The following is a 16595-nucleotide window of genomic DNA, read 5'->3' on the forward strand; positions in this document are numbered from 1 at the left end:
GGGAGAGGTTTTCACGTCCTTATAAAGAGTGCTTCGTTCTCCTCTCAAACCGATGTGGGATCTCACAACCCATTCCTTTGGAGGTCTAGTGTCCTTGTTGGCACATCCAGTGTCTAGCTCTAATACTATTTGTAATCGCTCAAGCTCACTGCTAGCACATATTGTCCACTTTGGCCCGTTATATATCGTCGTCAGTCTCACAGTTTTAAAATACATCTACTAGGGAGAGGCTTTCACACTCTTATAAGGAATATTTCGTTCTCTTCTCCAACTGGCGTGGGATCTCACAAGCTAACGAGTCTATTATCCCTTTAAGAGTCCGGAAAACATCAGTACTTTGGCTTAAAGACTCTTTCTGTCTGTCATATTTCTGGTGCAAATCAATCATAACGTGGTGGCTAAAATGCTCTAAACACGTGCAGATCCTATCTCCATCCTCCAACCCCATTGATCACCATTTCATTTAGCTCATTTTCTTTGGTTAGATGCAGATTCCTTTAGAGAAAGAAGCCATTGCATAAAATTACTGATTTTTTCCCATTTTCCTTTCTACATCCCAATGATTACATATCTTTACCACTGTTAAATAAATTGTACTTTTCACCTTTGAATAAGAAATCTTCTTTTAATTAGAAAATTCTTTGTATTCATTTCCTTTTCCCCTAAAAGTGCCTTTTCATTGCTTGTCAACGTCGAAATATCATACATGTTAAGATGAGTCGAGTTTAGAATTTAAAATTTCTGTAACTAAGAATGAAAAAACGTTGAGTTTGTACAAATTTCGAAAGTCTGAATTTATATGTTTGAGGACGAGATAACCAAACTTACAAGATAACCAAAATGGACATCTTAAAAGGACACACTGAATGCATTGAAAGAGAAGAATTGAGGGGAAAGGGGGCTGAATGCTTCATGATAATGCTCTGCTCTTTTCCCTTTCAACCAAAATGGGTCCCAAAAAAGATACAAATGTTGTCACAACACACGAACATGTCATCTTTATATTGGTCTGATATTGTATTTTTCTAAATGGTCGAGTTTGTACTTTGAAGTAAAATATTCAAAAATAATAGAGCGTTTTCTACTTCAAAATGTACTCCCTACAAAGGAATCGAGTTAACAAAAGTAGCTATATGAATAAAGGAAGTCTACTAGGTCATCCTTTAGGTTCTATTGGTGCTGGTTGACGGGTAAAGCGATCAAGCTACCTACATCTGTTTGGTCTGATTGCTGAGCATCTCTCACTCACATCGTCCGTCTTGGAAACTGTATTACATTGCTCGTCCTATTAGCTAGTCGATCCAGAGTATGCGCCTATCCCCTATTAAATAAATAACTATCGAAAATAAAATAAAGTAGAATAGAAAACTCAAATAAGAAATCATAAATGATATGATTGAAGAAAATATGAATAAAATTAGAACAAAAAGAGGAAGAGACGTGTGGGGAAGGGAGTTTTAAGGTTTGGTTAAAAGGATGGAGTGTACCTAATTTTGGCTTTTAGGCACTAATTATTTGATTCTTTTCAAATTATACTTTTATTTAGTTATTTATTTGAAATAATTACTGAACGCACAACCAATCAAAGCTGGGTGAGGACACAATTCCTTCGAGACTTGGACTTACATTCCCGAAAAAACTTTCCTAACAACATAAGAAAAGATTGTGAGGTTCTTCTACCCCATAAAAAAGGTACCTTCGACCTCAGCTTTGTCATCTAGCTCGGTTTGTGTTTCCCCTACCCTTATTTTGGTTATACCATTACCAATCACAAGTAACTCCTAGTCTGATCGCCCCTAACTTAATAAGAATCATTATGAGATGCTCACAACGTCAACTAGTGCTTCTGTCGCTGACATAAGAAATTCTACTAAGATTACTGAGCTCCATGATAAATATGATGAGTATCCCGTTCATGGTTTAAAACCATATGAATATATTGCAATATCAAAGAGACACTACAATATTACGATATAACAATAACCCGTTCGAGAGGGCTATCTCTCTCCCAAGTTTGACTTCTAAAGCAGTGAATAGCCATTGATTCTTTCAGAAATGGCTGTTTTTCCTTTTCCAAATATGTATGAGAGTTTCATTCAAAGAATCAATAACTCTTGTAACATGGAGCAACAAGAATCTCTCACAGATCTATTACATTTTATATCCTTGCTTCTTCCAAAGATATTGTACCAATTCAAGGATACGAGCTCTAACCCGTGATGCCACGATTGTGTTCCGTTTGCAATTCGAATGAGTCCTAGCTTGCCTTCTCAGATAAGATTCGAACAAGCTCTGATCGAGCGTTTTCGAGTGCGTTCAACAAGTTCTCAGGTTTTCTTCCACCTGCCTGAGCAAAATTTGGCCTGCCACCCCCTCCTCCACCACACAACTTAGCTATAGGTCCTATGAAATTCCTTGCCTGCACTCCCAGATCAACAACAGTTGGTGTAAATGCTGCTACTAAACTCACTTTTCCTTCGCCTGGACAGGAGCCTAGTACGATAGCTGCGGGATCTTGAAGATTGTTCATCAGGAACTCGGCTGCACCTTTTAATGAATCGGCATCGGTATCGTCCATATACTCGACTAGTACCCTGTGAAAGAGATTGTTATCTGTTGTGTTAAGATGGATTGTTCTCTTTTGTTAAGTTCATAGGAAGAAAATTGTTTCAAAATGTCTAGAACTTGAGAAAATAAGAAAATATTGTAACAGCCCAAGCCCAAGCTCACCGCTAGTCACGGATCCCGGAAGGGAGTGGATTGTAAGACTCCATATCAGTTAAAGAGAAGAACAAGTGTCAGCGAAGATGTTGGGCCATGAAAGGGGTGGATTGTGAGATCTCACATTGATTGGGGAGAGAAACGAGTGCCAACGAGGACGCTGGACTTTGAAGGGGGGTGGATTGTGAGATCTCACATTGATTGGAGAGAGGAACAAGTGTCAGTGAGGACGTTGGGCCTTGAACGGGGGTGGGATTGTGAGACCCCACATCGATTGGAAAGAGGAACGAGTGCCAACGAGGACACTAAGCCCCTAAGAGGATGGATTGTGAGATCCCACATCGATTGGAAAGAGGAACGAGTGCCAGCGAGGNCGATAGGCCCCTAAGAGGATGGGTTGTGAGATCCTACGTCGATTGGAGAGAGGAACAAGAACCAACGAAGATGCTGGACCCCGAAGGGGAGTTGATTGTGAGATCTCACATCGATTGGAGAGAGGAACAAGTGCCAGCGAGGATGCTGTGCCCCGAAGGGGGGTGGATTGTGAGATCTTACATCGATTGGAGGAACAAGTGTCAGCGAGATTGTTGGGCCTCAAAGGGGGTGGATTGTGAGATCCCACGTCGATTCGAGGGAGGAACGAGTGCCAACGAGGACGTTGGGCCTTGGAGGGGGGTGGATTGTTAGTTCTCACATTGATTGGAGAGAGGAACAAGTGCCAGCGAGGACGTTGGGCCTCGAACGGGAGTGGGATTGTGAGATCCCACATCAATTGGAAAGAGGAACGAGTGCCAGTGAGGACGCTGGGCCCCTAAGAGGATGGATTGTGAGATCCCACATCGATTGGAGAGAGGAACAAGAGCCAGCGAAGATGCTGGACCTCGAAGGGGAGTTGATTGTGAGATCCCACATCGATTGGAGAGAGGAACGAGTGTCAGCGAGAACGCTGGCCCCAAAGGTGGTGGGGATTGAGAGATCCCACATCGGTTGGAGAGGAGAACGAAGCATTCCTTATAACAATGTGGAACCCTCTCCCTAGTAAACGCGTTTTAAAAACTTTGAGGGGGACCCCAGAAGGAAAAGCTCAAAGAGGACAATATCTGCTGGCGGTAGGCTTAGGCTGTTAGGGGAACGGATACTTGGGGAAGTTTATAATTACTCACCTGATCTCTTTTGAAGTTCCAACCACAAACGCCTTGTTAGCAAGGCTTGATGCTTTAAAAACCGCAGTTTTTTCACGCAAATTAGAGATTTCATTTCTCGCCAACCGCAAGTCCTCGACGAGGTTTTCTACACGGGTTGTAACATCTTCAGCTTTTACCTGCACCGAAAAAAGTAAGGTTCGCTTTCGAAAAGAATACCGAATCATTGCTTGCCAATCAAGTTTAAACTTAGTTATGCTACTCAAATAGGCAATGGCATACTTTGAGCATGGTGCACAGCCGCTTCATGTGGTAGTCTCTAGCATTAACGTACTCGACGAAAGCATCACCAGCCACAGCCTCTATTCGCCTAACACCCGACGCAATACCCTGCTCCGAGATGATTTTGAAACCTCGTATTTCTGAAGTGTTGAATACATGAGTCCCACCACAGAGCTCCATCGACACGCCAGGAACCTCAACGACACGTACCTAGAAGAAGGATCCAAAGTAACCCTTAATAGAAATGGTATGCAAAGTGAATTCAGATATGCCGTTGTCAAAATTTGTGGTTGTAATGAGAAAAAGTTCATACCTCTTCTCCATACTTCTCTCCAAACATAGCAATAGCCCCCGCGCTTTTGGCTTCAGCAAGAGGCATAACTTTAGTTTGAAGAAGCACTGCATCTCCAATCCAACCATTGATTAACTCTTCAATTTGTAAGATCTCGGTGTCGGCCAGAGGTCGGTGGTAGTTGAAATCAAATCTGAGCCGATCGAAGGCAACCAAGGAACCAGCTTGTGACGTTTCTTGGCCTATAATCCTTCGAAGCGCAGATTGTAGCAAATGTGTGGCAGTGTGATGAACCTACAAATATTACAAAACAAGTCAAATGGTGTAACAGCTCAAGCCCACCATTAGCAGATATTGTCCGATTTAGCCCGTTACGTATCGTTGTCAGTCTCGCGGTATTAAAACGTGTCTGCTAGGGAGAAGTTTCCACACCCTTATAAGAATGTTTCGTTCCCCTCTCCAATCGACGTGGGATCTCACAATCCACCCCCCTTGGGGGACCAGCATCCTCGCTTGTACACCATTCAGTGTCTAGCTTTGATATCATTTGTCTAGCTTTGATATCATTTGTAACAGCCCAAGCTCACCGCTAGCAAATATTGTCCGCTTTGGTCCGATGCGTATCACCATCAGTCTCATGGTTTTAAAATACGTCTGCTAGGGAGAGGTTTCCGCATCCTTATAAGACATGCTTCATTCCCCTCTCTAATCGATGTGGGATCTCACAATCCACCCCCTTAGGGGCCAGCGTCCTCGCTGGCATACCGCTCGGTGTCTGGCTCTGATACTATTTGTAACAGCTCAACCCTACCACTAGTAGATATTATCCACTTTGACCCGTTACGTATCGTCGTCAGTCTCACCATTTTAAAACGTGTATGCTAGGAAGAGGTTTCGACACCCTTATAAGAAATGCCTCATTCCTCTCTCCAATCGATGTGGGATCTCACAATCCACCCCCCTTAGGGGCCCAACATCCTCGCTGGCACACCGCCCGATGTCTAGCTCGGCTACCATTTGTAACAACCCAAGCCCAACGCTAGTAGATATTATCCGCTTTGGCCCATTACATATCATCGTCAATCTCACAGTTTTAAAACATGTCTACTAGGGAAAGGTTTTCACACTTTTATAAGAAATGTTTCGTTCCCCTCTCCAAACGATGTGGGATCTCATTTGTTTCTCATAAAAGGTGTTCCAAAAGATTAACGCACGAGATTTCTAAGTGATAACGCAGCACGTGCAAACAATATGTCTACAAACTTCTTATAATGTTACCTTGGCTCCCTGCCTCAATTTTGCATCTACTGCTGCTTCCACTTCTCTTCCAACCTCTAGAACTCCCTGTTTGATGGTACCCTTATGAACAAATATGCTCCCTGCAGATTTTTGTACGTCTTTTACCTCCATTACTACATTTTCTCTGTTTTCACCTTCTGAAATATAGATGAAACCATGGTCTCCAATCTGACCACCAGATTCCGCATAGAACGGCGTTCTATTCAACAAAACTTCGACATCATGTCCTTCTGAGACCTGTAATACAGATTTACCATTCACAATAAGACTCTCTACAATGGCTTTAGCAGAGAGCATATCATATCCTAGAAACTCTGTGTCAGAGATGTTTTCCATGATATCTGCACCTTCTCCAACTTCCAGTTTGACAGCATTATGAGCAGCCTGAGATTGTCGCCTTTGATTATCCATTTCGATATCAAAGCCCTTCATATCAACTACTACACCACGCTCTTGAGCAACCTCTGTCGTAATCTCCACCGGGAACCCATACGTGTCGTACAACAGAAATGCATCTTTACCAGCCAAGCAAGGAAATCTTCCATCTTCTTTAGCACTTGCCAATGCATCAGATAGCATCTCTTCAAGCAGTTTTTCCCCTCGCTCTAGTGTCTGTACGAACCTAAGTTCTTCCCTTTTCAGCTCCTCGAGAATGCGGCCTGTCCTACCCTTCACGTCCTCGTCAATATGGGAGCTTAATGCAATGACCTTTTCTGCAATATGTGGTGTAAATGCCCCATCGGTATTGCCTTTTCCGTCCCCCTTTATTCCAAGCAGCCTACCAGTACGAACAACTCTTCGGACAAGCCTACGTACAATATATCCTCTCCCAATGTTGGATGGGACGACTCCATCAGATATCAGGTATACAATTGCACGCATATGATCTCCAATGATCTAGAAGTAATAAAAAGCATTGAAATGATGAAGAAACCAAGTGGAACTAAGCGTAAATGATAGTTTCTTCTAAGATACACATACTTTAAGGCTTGTTTTTGATTGAGCATCAGCAGTTTCATATGTTACATGAGCTAATTCTGAGGCCGTCTGTATAATGGGGTAGATCAAGTCCGTCTCATAATTGTTCGGAACCTGCAAGAAAACGATATTAAAAAAACGTTCACCAACATGAGTAGCAAATGATTGCAACATAAAATGAAATATAAGATCTTCCTAGTTCAGTGAGTTCTAGTACTTCATGTTGAACTTCATAAGTAACTTTACAATGAGTAGCTATAATACTTTCTGGAGAATGCGAGCCATGCGCTCTAAACCGAGCCCTGTATCTATATTCTTCTGTTTCAATGGTTCGAGGGAACCATCATCCTTTTTGTTGTATTGCATGAAAACTAAGTTGTAGAACTCCATAAACCTTGTATCATCCCCCAAATCCTGCAAAAATAATCAAACTCTTCAAAAGTTAATGGAACAGCCTTCCATATAATCAACAAAGGGAAAGAAAAAAACTACATACAATATCAGAATGCCCCTTTTCAGGCTGGAAATCATAATAAATCTCGGAGCACGGACCACATGGACCCGTGATACCACTCGTCCAAAAGTTGTCATCCTCGCCCATCCTCTTTATACGTTCAACAGGAACACCAACCTGGAATAAGATTCGATAGATACTTATTACGTACATTAAAGGTTGCCTACATTTCGAGTAAGAGCATAAATTCTCCAAGTATAACAAGTTGAAAGATTTCGAGTATACAACCTCGTCATGCCATATTGCAAAAGCTTCGTCGTCTTCTTCGTATATACTAATCCATAGTCTGTTGGCTGGCAACCCAAATCTGGACGGACAGAAACCATTATCCAATGAAATCTAAAGCAGTAGACTCAGTGACATGTTTATTTATTGATCACGCTATATTAGATCAGTATACTTATAAGTTGTGAGAAGATAAAAGGAGAAGTGTAAGATCCCAATCCCACGTCGGTTGAAGAGAGGAACAAAATATTTCAAATATGGGTGTGGAAACCTCTCCCTCGTAGATACATTTTAAAATCTTGAGGGGGAGCCCTCGAAAGGAAGGTCCAAAGAGGACAGTATCTACTAGCGGTGGGCTTAGACTATTATAAGAAGGTTCGAGGGGCGATGGAACACTGATAGAAAAAGAGAATGATAATACACATTCAACTCTTAGATTAGATGAAGTTGCTAATATCGAAAGAAATATTAGAATTTTATGCTCGAAGAAGCTCATATCTTGGATGTACTTAGCAGCAATATTGTAAAAGTCCAAGCCTACCCCTAGTAGATATTATCCACTTTCGCCCGTTACGTATCGTCGTCAGCCTCACGGTTCTAAAACGTGTTTGTTAGGAAGAGGTTTCCACACCCTTATAAACAATGCTTCGTTCCCTTCTCCAACCTATGTGGGAACTCACAAATATAATATTTATTTGACGACAAATCTTGTCCTGCTTCAATTTCAAATGAGCTTGAAAAATTTTAGAACTTTTGCTAGAATCTCCAAGTATTGTGATAATGTAATTCATTCATACTCGATGGTTGTCAGTTCCCATGCCCACTTAATCGCTTCTTTCTTGAAGTAATCACCAAAACTGAAGTTTCCAAGCATCTCAAAGAACGTATGATGCCGAGCTGTTCGACCTACATTCTCTACATCGTTTGTACGTATGCACCTTTGTGCAGTTGCAGCACAAGGCACCAGTCTAGGTACCTGAAAAATAATGAACAAAAAGAACAAGTTGAAGGTTTTGAAATTCAAACTAGCTCAAGATATAACATAAACAATTACTTTTCAGGAAGAAAAACAACAAACTAAAGAAAAGAAAGAGAGAATAATAGCTTCAAAATAACTCAACAGTATATTACTAAGCTGCTCTAAAGTATCTTTACTCCAATAGTTCCTCTTCTAAAACATCCCGGTACATAATGTAATAGTCCAAACCCACTGCTAATAGATATTGTTCGCTTTGGCTCGTTACGTATCACCGTCAGCCTCACAATTTTAAGGAATATTTCGTTCCCCTCTCCAGCCAATATGAGATCTCACACAGAAGTCAGAAGTCACTACAAGGACGACATGACACCATTTTCCATAAGATTTGGAAGCCACAGTAGGTGCGAAGAAAAATTCCCTATCCCGCCCCCTTAATATTCTTTTGTTCCTCCCTAGGGGTATCCCCTCAAAGAGCGACCCTAACCACATTACACCAAAGCCTAGGTGCTTTCTTTGAAAGGATAGCCCATGAGAAACTGAATATTACAGTCTTTATAACAAAGAAAGAACACAACACGCATACCAAAACAATGTTATCATCCAGTGCATCTTCCAAGCAAAGGTATGGTGAAAGAATGTTAAGTCGATTTTAATGCAATAGAATTTAACATGAGCTTTAACTACGTGCGTGTCATACCTTTCCAAGGAATATAGGCTTGAATTGAAGCATTCCTGCAATTGTCAACAAAACCGTGGGGTCTTCTGGGACCAAAGAAGCACTGGGAAGAACTTTGTGTCCACGGGAAGCGTAAAATTGAAGAAACCTACGACGAATAGAATCCCCAGTCACTTGGAGATCCTTGGACTTATCCTCTACTAATTCCTCATTCACTGGTTTCACAGATGCTGAAACAGTGAAAAGTCGAAATGTAAGAATTCGGTGAAGCGTTAAAACGACAAATGAAAAATTTGCAAGTCGAGAATATAATTTTAATCAAACTGACTGATATACTTCTTGTTTTGAGTTGTGTGCCCCGAGCTTCGTTTGGAAGAAAATGTCTGTGACAATCCATGGTGGACGGAAAAGGGGCAGAATTCCTTGTAATATAGCCTGTAATATCCCGAAAGCTGATATTCAGAACATAATAGGTCAGCCGGAAGAACGAAAAAGGAGTTAACGATCCTAATAGAACTCATAGCATGTTGGGGCATCAATATTTCTTCATAAAATGAAATTGTAACAGTCTAGTATCATATGACCACGACCAACAATACTACGATGCAGTTGGACTAGTACTACACGATCGAAGGGGCTGGCCAGAAGGTTTGTAATTCTGGTGTTCATGTAAATTCAGAATAATCATTTCATGGTCAATAAAACAGAACTAGATCATCTAGCAAACATATAGGCTATGCTGAGTTATTTCTTGGTGAATCCTTTATGCTCTATTTGGCATAAGCATTTGGTACGAAATAATTTCAAATTCCTATTTGTGTTTCGAACCAAATTGATTTGGAATCACTTCAACTAAAATTTCTTGTTTCGATGCTCTCGAGATACGTAAAGAAAGTATAACATTTTATCGTTAGGCCCTTCACTGAAATTGATTTATTCTGTGGTTGATTTATTCTTCAACCAGTGTACAAAAACATAAAACTAAGAAGTATTACAAACAGATTAGGAGGGGAAAAAAACATATTATTCTTATCCAAATCAATAAATAAAAAGAAAATTTTGTTTAAGAAGATGAATGAAGCAAAAAGAAAGAACAAAAAAGCATATTGATCTTATCAAATCAATAAATAAAAAGAAAAAAAAATGTTTAAGAAGATGAACAAAGCAAAAAAACTAAAACTAAGACTAAAAAACTCACCTCCAGTTTGCTTGGCTATAAAAAAAATTGTTGGGTTGAAAGCAAATAACGTTTGCAGGTTAAGACAATCAGAATCAGATTGTTAAAACGAAATTAGATATTGCTAGGAATTACGAACCTCCACAATGGTATGATATTGTCCACTTTGAGCATAAGCTCTCATGGTTTTGCTTTTAGTTTTTCCAAAAGACCTCATTCCAATGGAGATGTATTCGTTAACTTATAAACCCATAATCAACCCCTTAATTAGCCGATGTAGGACCTTCTCTCCCAACAATCCTCAACAATCCTCCCTCGAACAAAGTACACCATAAAAGCTCCCCTGAAGCCTATGGAGCCCTCGAACAACCTCCCCTTAATCGAGGCTTGACTCCTTCTCTAGAACCCTCGAACAAAGTACACCATTTGTTCAAAACGTAAGTCACTTTTAACTACATCTTCGAGACTCACAACTTCTTTGTTCGACATTCGAGGATTCTATTGACATGCCTAAGTTAAGAGCATGATTTTGATACCATGTTAGTTTATTATGAACCTCCACAATAGTATGATATTGTCCACTTTGAGCATAAGCTCTCATGATTTTTCTTTTCCCAAAAGGCCTCACCCCAATAGGAGATGCATTCCTTAACTTATCAACCCATGATCAATCCCTTAGTTAGAATGTGGGACTCCACTCTCAACAATTCTCGACATATATAGATATCAACTTGTAACCTACTGATAACTAAAAAACACCAAAGAAGAAGAGCAATGAAGTTAAAAGACACAGAACAATCAAGCGCCATTGCACATCAAGAATCCAATAACTCAACCATTGTTCGAGCGGGGGGGCTCCTTCGAAACTCAGATTCAGAAATATCGTACAAAACGGAACTAATCATTGATAATTGATTATTATTCAGATGACCCAGATACTTAAAAATCAATCCAGCCTCAGAAACAAACAAGCTACACGGCATTCCACGGTTTCCCTCAAATGGGTTCAAAACGTTCCGCAAGTTAATTCTCAAGCTCTAAATTGATAGAAAGATAGAACAAAATCGGAGAAGTACCTGAAGAGCACGTAACTTTCCGTCTGGGTCGCGCGAGGGAGGCAGGTTTGTTGCCATACAAGCTTGAACGTTGAAGTGGAGTAAGAGAGTTATGGCCATAACTACGAGGCGGATGATTTGGGAGCTTCAAGGTGAACTCCATTGACGAGCAGTGCTCCCAATTCCTAGAACTTAATCCTAGGAAGTATGATTTTTTGAAGTATGGTTTGTATTTTATGTGCTGAATTGAGATTGAGGAGGAAGAAGAAGATAAGTTCGATTGAGAGGACCAGACATTTTGGAAGCTTCAGCTGAAGAAAGCTGAAATCGAAGTGTGGGCACCGTGAGCCCACAAAACTGCTCTCCAAATTTTAATTCTTTTTTTTTTTTTTTTAATTTTGCATATAAAAATAGACTAAATTTTAGTTTTAAAAATTTTATTTATAATAAATTTTGAAATTTTATAACAATTTAATTTCTTAGCAATTTAATAGTCGTAATTTCAAAAAATTAATTAATAATTCTTTTTCTTATTTTTTTTTTGGCTTTTTTAATTTTTTATTCCTAAATTACGTACAATATAAAATATTTAATTTTTAAAATATAAATTGTACTCAATATTTACCATTAAAAATTTATATAATTGTGTTAAAATTATTTATTTGAAGATAATATTAAGATTGAATACAAAATAGATAATTTAATTAATTAAAATTAGTTTAATAATTTAAATTAATAAAATTTAAATATTTTATACATAGGCGATGAACAAATATTTTCCATGTTTTCCATAAATCGGCCTTCTTCCTTTGTAATTCCGCCATTAAAGAGCTCATCTCTGTACCTTCTGCATCTTAAACAGGTACCCTTGTTCTTCAAACAGCCTCAATATCTACCAAACAAACAAGCAACAACTCCATTCAAATCAATCTAAACACAATACCCCATTGATCGAATCCCCGATGAAAACAGAAATTTTACCGTTTTCATCGTTGGCCTTCTCGAAGAAGAATCCAGCAGGCAGAAGCGTGCCGCCATCAACATTGCCTCCATTTCTTCCTTGTTGTAGTTCTTCAAATTCGGGTCAATTAGTTGATTTCCTTGGCCGCAACTGAGTAGAGGTCTTGCCTGTAAGTGAATGAGACGAACATGAATTTGATTGATCTGTGTTTTTTTTTTTTGTTCATCGCATTGAGTAATTTGCAGTAGACATTATTGTTGTTCGTTATTACCCAGAGTACCAAGCTTCCATGGCTGTTCTGATTTGTTTGAATCGCTTCTTTGCCTGTGATGAGTTCTAGAAGAACAACTCCATAGGAGTAGATATCTATTTTCTCGTCGATTTTTCCATACATGATGTACTCTGGAGCTAAGTATCCAAATGTCCCAACAATCTTGCATGGCTTTGTGTTGGATTGTTCATTTTGAGACTGTTTGAGCTCTGTTGCTTCCCCAAAATCTGCTAACTATGAATGGAAACACCAAATTTAAGCAGTGATTTTGAAAATGTAGATGGTTAGTGTTAGGAATTACGACACTTAACAATGGTATGATATTGTCCACTTTGAGCATAAGCTCTCATGACTTTGCTTTGGGCTTCCCCAAAAGGCCTCGTACCAATGGAAATCTATTTCTTACTTATAAATCCATGATCTACTCCTAAATTAGCCAACGTGGAGGGGACTCCCTCCCAACAATTCTCCCATCGAACAAAGTATACCATAGAGCCTCCTCTGAGGCCTTGTAGCCCTCGAACAGCCTCTCGTTAACCGAGACTCAACTCCATTCTCTGGAGCCCTCGAACAAAGTACATCATTTGTTCGACACTTGAGTCACTTTTGACTACACCTTCGAGGCTAGCAACTTCTTTGTTCGATACTTGAGGACTCTATTGACATGACTAAGTTAAGGGCATGGATCTGATACCATGTTAGGAATTACGACTCTCCACAATGGTATGATATTGTCCACTTTTAGCATAAGCTCTCATGGTTTTGCTTTAAGCTTTCCCATAAGGCCTCATACCAAGGGAGATCTATTCCTTACTTATAAACTCATCTCAACGGGTAGAAATGTGATTGACTTACTTGGGGTTGGAAGTTATCAAAGAGGAGGATGTTTGAAGACTTTACATCTCTGTGGATGATTGGAGGGTTGCAAGAATGATGAAGATGATTCAATGCTTTTGCTACTCCAATCGCAATCGCCACTCTCTCCTTCCACTCCAGTTTTCTTAGATATTGATTTAGGCTTCCTTTAAGCAAATTGTACACAATTGCCTGCATGTTTTTATCACTACAAAATCCAATAAACTGAACTATGTTCTCATGTTTTATCTTAGATAAGATTTCAACTTCCTGAACAACATCGTCGGATTGAGAATCCGAGCTTAGAACTTTCACTGCTGCTGCTTGTCCATCTTCGAGGTTAGCTCTATACACCTTGCTATGCCCACCTTCACCAATCACCATTGCAGGATCTAAATTGTTGGTTGCATAGTTGAGCTGTTCTGATGTAAACTGCCTTTTGATTCTTTTTGGATATTGCAGTGATCTAGAACTAGGTAACAATTCATGAAGTGCAAAGTTGAGAAATGGCTTTTCTTTCTTGGAGATTTTCTGTTTTTCATTTGCTTGTAGAGAAGAGCGTAGCGTCGAACTCTTCTGTAGGTCACGGATATTAGTTTGTTGATATCCTGAATGCGAAGATCGTAAAACCGCTCTTTCGGAGCCTTGTTGCGAAGTTCCTTGGTTTTGAAATAGAATTTTGCCTAGATTGTCCATCACCATAAGAGTGCAAGTAGGAGGCAAGCCTTTTAGGCAGGTACTGAAAACTGAATAATCAGGTCTGCAGCAAAGGACCTTATAAGAAACTAAGAGGAAGAAGGAAAGAGGGTTGGAAGGGAGAGTTCATATGTTTCATCCAATACCTTGAAAGGCTACATCCAAGTACCAAAATACTGGCGTAGCTTTCTCGTACTTGACGGGTTAAGTTCGAAATATAAGGAGCGGTTTTGCTTACCTTAACCTGTAAATCGACCTGAAAAAACCAAAAAACTAATCAGTTGAAACCCAATAGAGAAGACCATCTTATTAGTTTCTGTAATTCAAGTAAGACTGATAATGGTGATAAATACCTGCTTGGATTTGCAAATATCTTCATGGATGTGGAAAGTATTTGGATTGAAACTATCATTTGGCTCTTGAACATGAATAGCCAGAACGTAATCTCCCGGATTAACGAGTGTCGTAAGCAACCAAAGGAGGATATCTCTGCTTCCATTGTCAGAATTTAGACCGATGATGATTGTCCTCTTCTTCCGAGTCTTGGGCTTGATGAGTGACAACATTTCTGAGAAGATAGTGAAGAAAGTTGATCCCTATTCTAAGCAGAATGAACACTAGACCTTATTAGGTTGCAACTCTGATGATTACTGTTTGATCTTGTCTCTACAGCATTAAAAGACTTCAAATGTAGATTACATATGAACCATTCCATCACAGCTTGAAGGGTACCCCTCCATTCTTCTGTCTTTCTCACATCACATCACCTTCCTTTACCCCACATCTTGTCTTTGTCATATCATCTCTCCATAGTTTTGATTCCTTTTATTGGTCATGGAATGATAAGGCAACTATACACCTGTCTGGATCTCTTTGAGCTAATCAAGGTGGATATTGTCTATGGTGAATGTCATTGATGTTTTGCTGCAGGAAAAAAGGAGGGAGGAAGCAGCTTCTGGCTAGATGGCAATGATAAAATAGAACAGTACGGTCACCAGCCGAGCTGCACCATTGTTCATGGTGCGTGGGAGTCCCCGAAAGGACATGAAACTGTCTGGACAGGAAGGGAGAGAGAGAGAGAGAAAACGAGTGGCAAGCCCACCACTAGGAGATATCGTCCGCTTTAGTCTGTTACTTATCGCGGTTAACCTCACGGTTTTCAAACGCGTCTACTAGAGAGAAGTTTTCACACCCTTCTAAAGAATGTTTTGTTCCCCTCTCCATCCGACAATTGTGAGATCCCACATTGATTAGAGAGGGAAACAAAACATTCCTTAGAAGGGTGTGGAACCTCTCCCTAGTAGACGCATTTGAAAACCGTGAGGTTGACGACGATACGTAACTAGCCAAAGCGGACAATATCTCGGCGGTTTGCCAGTGAGAATGTTGGACTCGGTTGGAAGGAGGTGGATGGTGAAATCGCACATCGATTGAAAAGGGGAACATAAAACGGACAATTATGTCCAAAAAGAATAAACAAGCCTTTTTGTAATGGCATTATCATCCAACTGGACAGGCAAATCTAGACTGTGCATGAATGGCAGTGGTAATTAAGCCTTTTTTCTTTCTTTCTGTAATGGCATTATCATCATTGTCTCATTCAGCCAACACCCTCCATTAAAAGGGTTCCCCCAACACTCTACATTGATAGCACATTCATTTCCTCACCTGTTTAGGGAGTGAAGTGCAAAAGTGCTTTTATTCATCTTCAGGCAATACTACTTATACTTATTCATCTTCACCCACCGCTATATTGCAAACAAAATGACAATCCAACTCAATATATTTCTACGTTCACGAAACACTGGATTAGATGCAATGTGAGCAACAACTTCATTATCATAAAATAAGAGTGTTCACGTCGAAAAGGAATCTAATGATCCTTTAATGAGTGAGTAGTTCACTCAAACACACGAGCATTAATGGCTTAAAGATCTTCAATTACATCAAGCTGCAAGGAAATTGTGCAACACAATATTGGCAAGAACAACACTTGCTCGTAATAAGCTTTGTTACCAACAAGAACATATTTACGGAATCCAAGTCTTCTCGTCTTTGTACCATTTAAAAATAAGTCAAATCTTGTAATACTCGATAGATCTATCTATTAGCTTCACCGTATACTCTTATCTAGTAAATTCATTCACTTGTTTTCAATAGAATGGTTTCTACGCCCAAAAATTGGTTTGTTATATATATATATATATATATATATATATATATATATAGATTATGGTTATTTAATATAAAAGAAAAGAAAAAAAAATGAATGAACTACGAAACAAATGAATCTCTTGAATTGAAAACTTTTGAGCATCCATTGGGCTTTTGGCCCATTTAAGAAGTGGGCTTCAATGGCTTCATATTGGCCCTAAAACAATCAATTAATAAACAATCATAATTTTTTAAAAAAAAAATCTTATTTTTTAAAAAAAGAAGAAATTCAAGTTAAATTAATAAATGCAAGGATTG

The 16595-nt window shown here is 39.5% G+C and overlaps 2 protein-coding genes and 1 long non-coding RNA gene across 7 annotated transcripts; 1 reads left to right on the forward strand and 2 right to left on the reverse strand.

The window, feature by feature from the left end:
- Positions 1-1912: 1912 nt before the first annotated feature.
- LOC111469744 (alanine--tRNA ligase, chloroplastic/mitochondrial) lies at positions 1913-11696 on the reverse strand. 3 transcript variants are annotated; one of them, XM_023115144.1, is made up of 13 exons: positions 11362-11696; positions 9437-9560; positions 9130-9338; positions 8251-8429; positions 7457-7535; positions 7211-7345; positions 6979-7128; positions 6718-6828; positions 5716-6633; positions 4459-4731; positions 4146-4355; positions 3885-4042; positions 1913-2594 (listed from the first exon to the last, which is right to left on the reverse strand). In XM_023115144.1, exons 1-13 carry the CDS (start codon positions 11458-11460, stop codon positions 2258-2260), a joined length of 2982 nt encoding a protein of 993 aa, XP_022970912.1. In that variant the 5' UTR covers positions 11461-11696; the 3' UTR covers positions 1913-2257. The 3 variants fall into 3 exon arrangements, with proteins under 3 accessions (XP_022970912.1, XP_022970911.1, XP_022970913.1); XM_023115143.1 differs by having other exon boundaries at positions 9445-9543; positions 11362-11695; XM_023115145.1 differs by having other exon boundaries at positions 9445-9560; positions 11362-11475.
- A 428-nt stretch (positions 11697-12124) lies between these two features.
- Positions 12125-14788, reverse strand: LOC111469794 (PTI1-like tyrosine-protein kinase 1). Its single transcript, XM_023115221.1, has 6 exons — positions 14477-14788; positions 14270-14379; positions 13428-14187; positions 12573-12806; positions 12322-12468; positions 12125-12232 (listed from the first exon to the last, which is right to left on the reverse strand). Exons 1-6 carry the CDS (start codon positions 14687-14689, stop codon positions 12173-12175), a joined length of 1524 nt encoding a protein of 507 aa, XP_022970989.1. The 5' UTR covers positions 14690-14788; the 3' UTR covers positions 12125-12172.
- Positions 12343-15364, forward strand: LOC111469915. Of its 3 annotated transcripts, XR_002714934.1 has the most exons (4): positions 12343-12470; positions 13682-13766; positions 14796-14851; positions 15054-15364. It is a non-coding gene; the product is annotated as an uncharacterized LOC111469915 (long non-coding RNA). The 3 variants fall into 3 exon arrangements; XR_002714933.1 differs by lacking the exon at positions 14796-14851; XR_002714935.1 differs by lacking the exon at positions 15054-15364 and having other exon boundaries at positions 14796-14852.
- Positions 15365-16595: the final 1231 nt, after the last annotated feature.

This window comes from Cucurbita maxima, unplaced genomic scaffold, assembly GCF_002738345.1.
Source record: "Cucurbita maxima cultivar Rimu unplaced genomic scaffold, Cmax_1.0 Cma_Scf00041, whole genome shotgun sequence".
Taxonomy (NCBI): domain Eukaryota; kingdom Viridiplantae; phylum Streptophyta; class Magnoliopsida; order Cucurbitales; family Cucurbitaceae; genus Cucurbita; species Cucurbita maxima.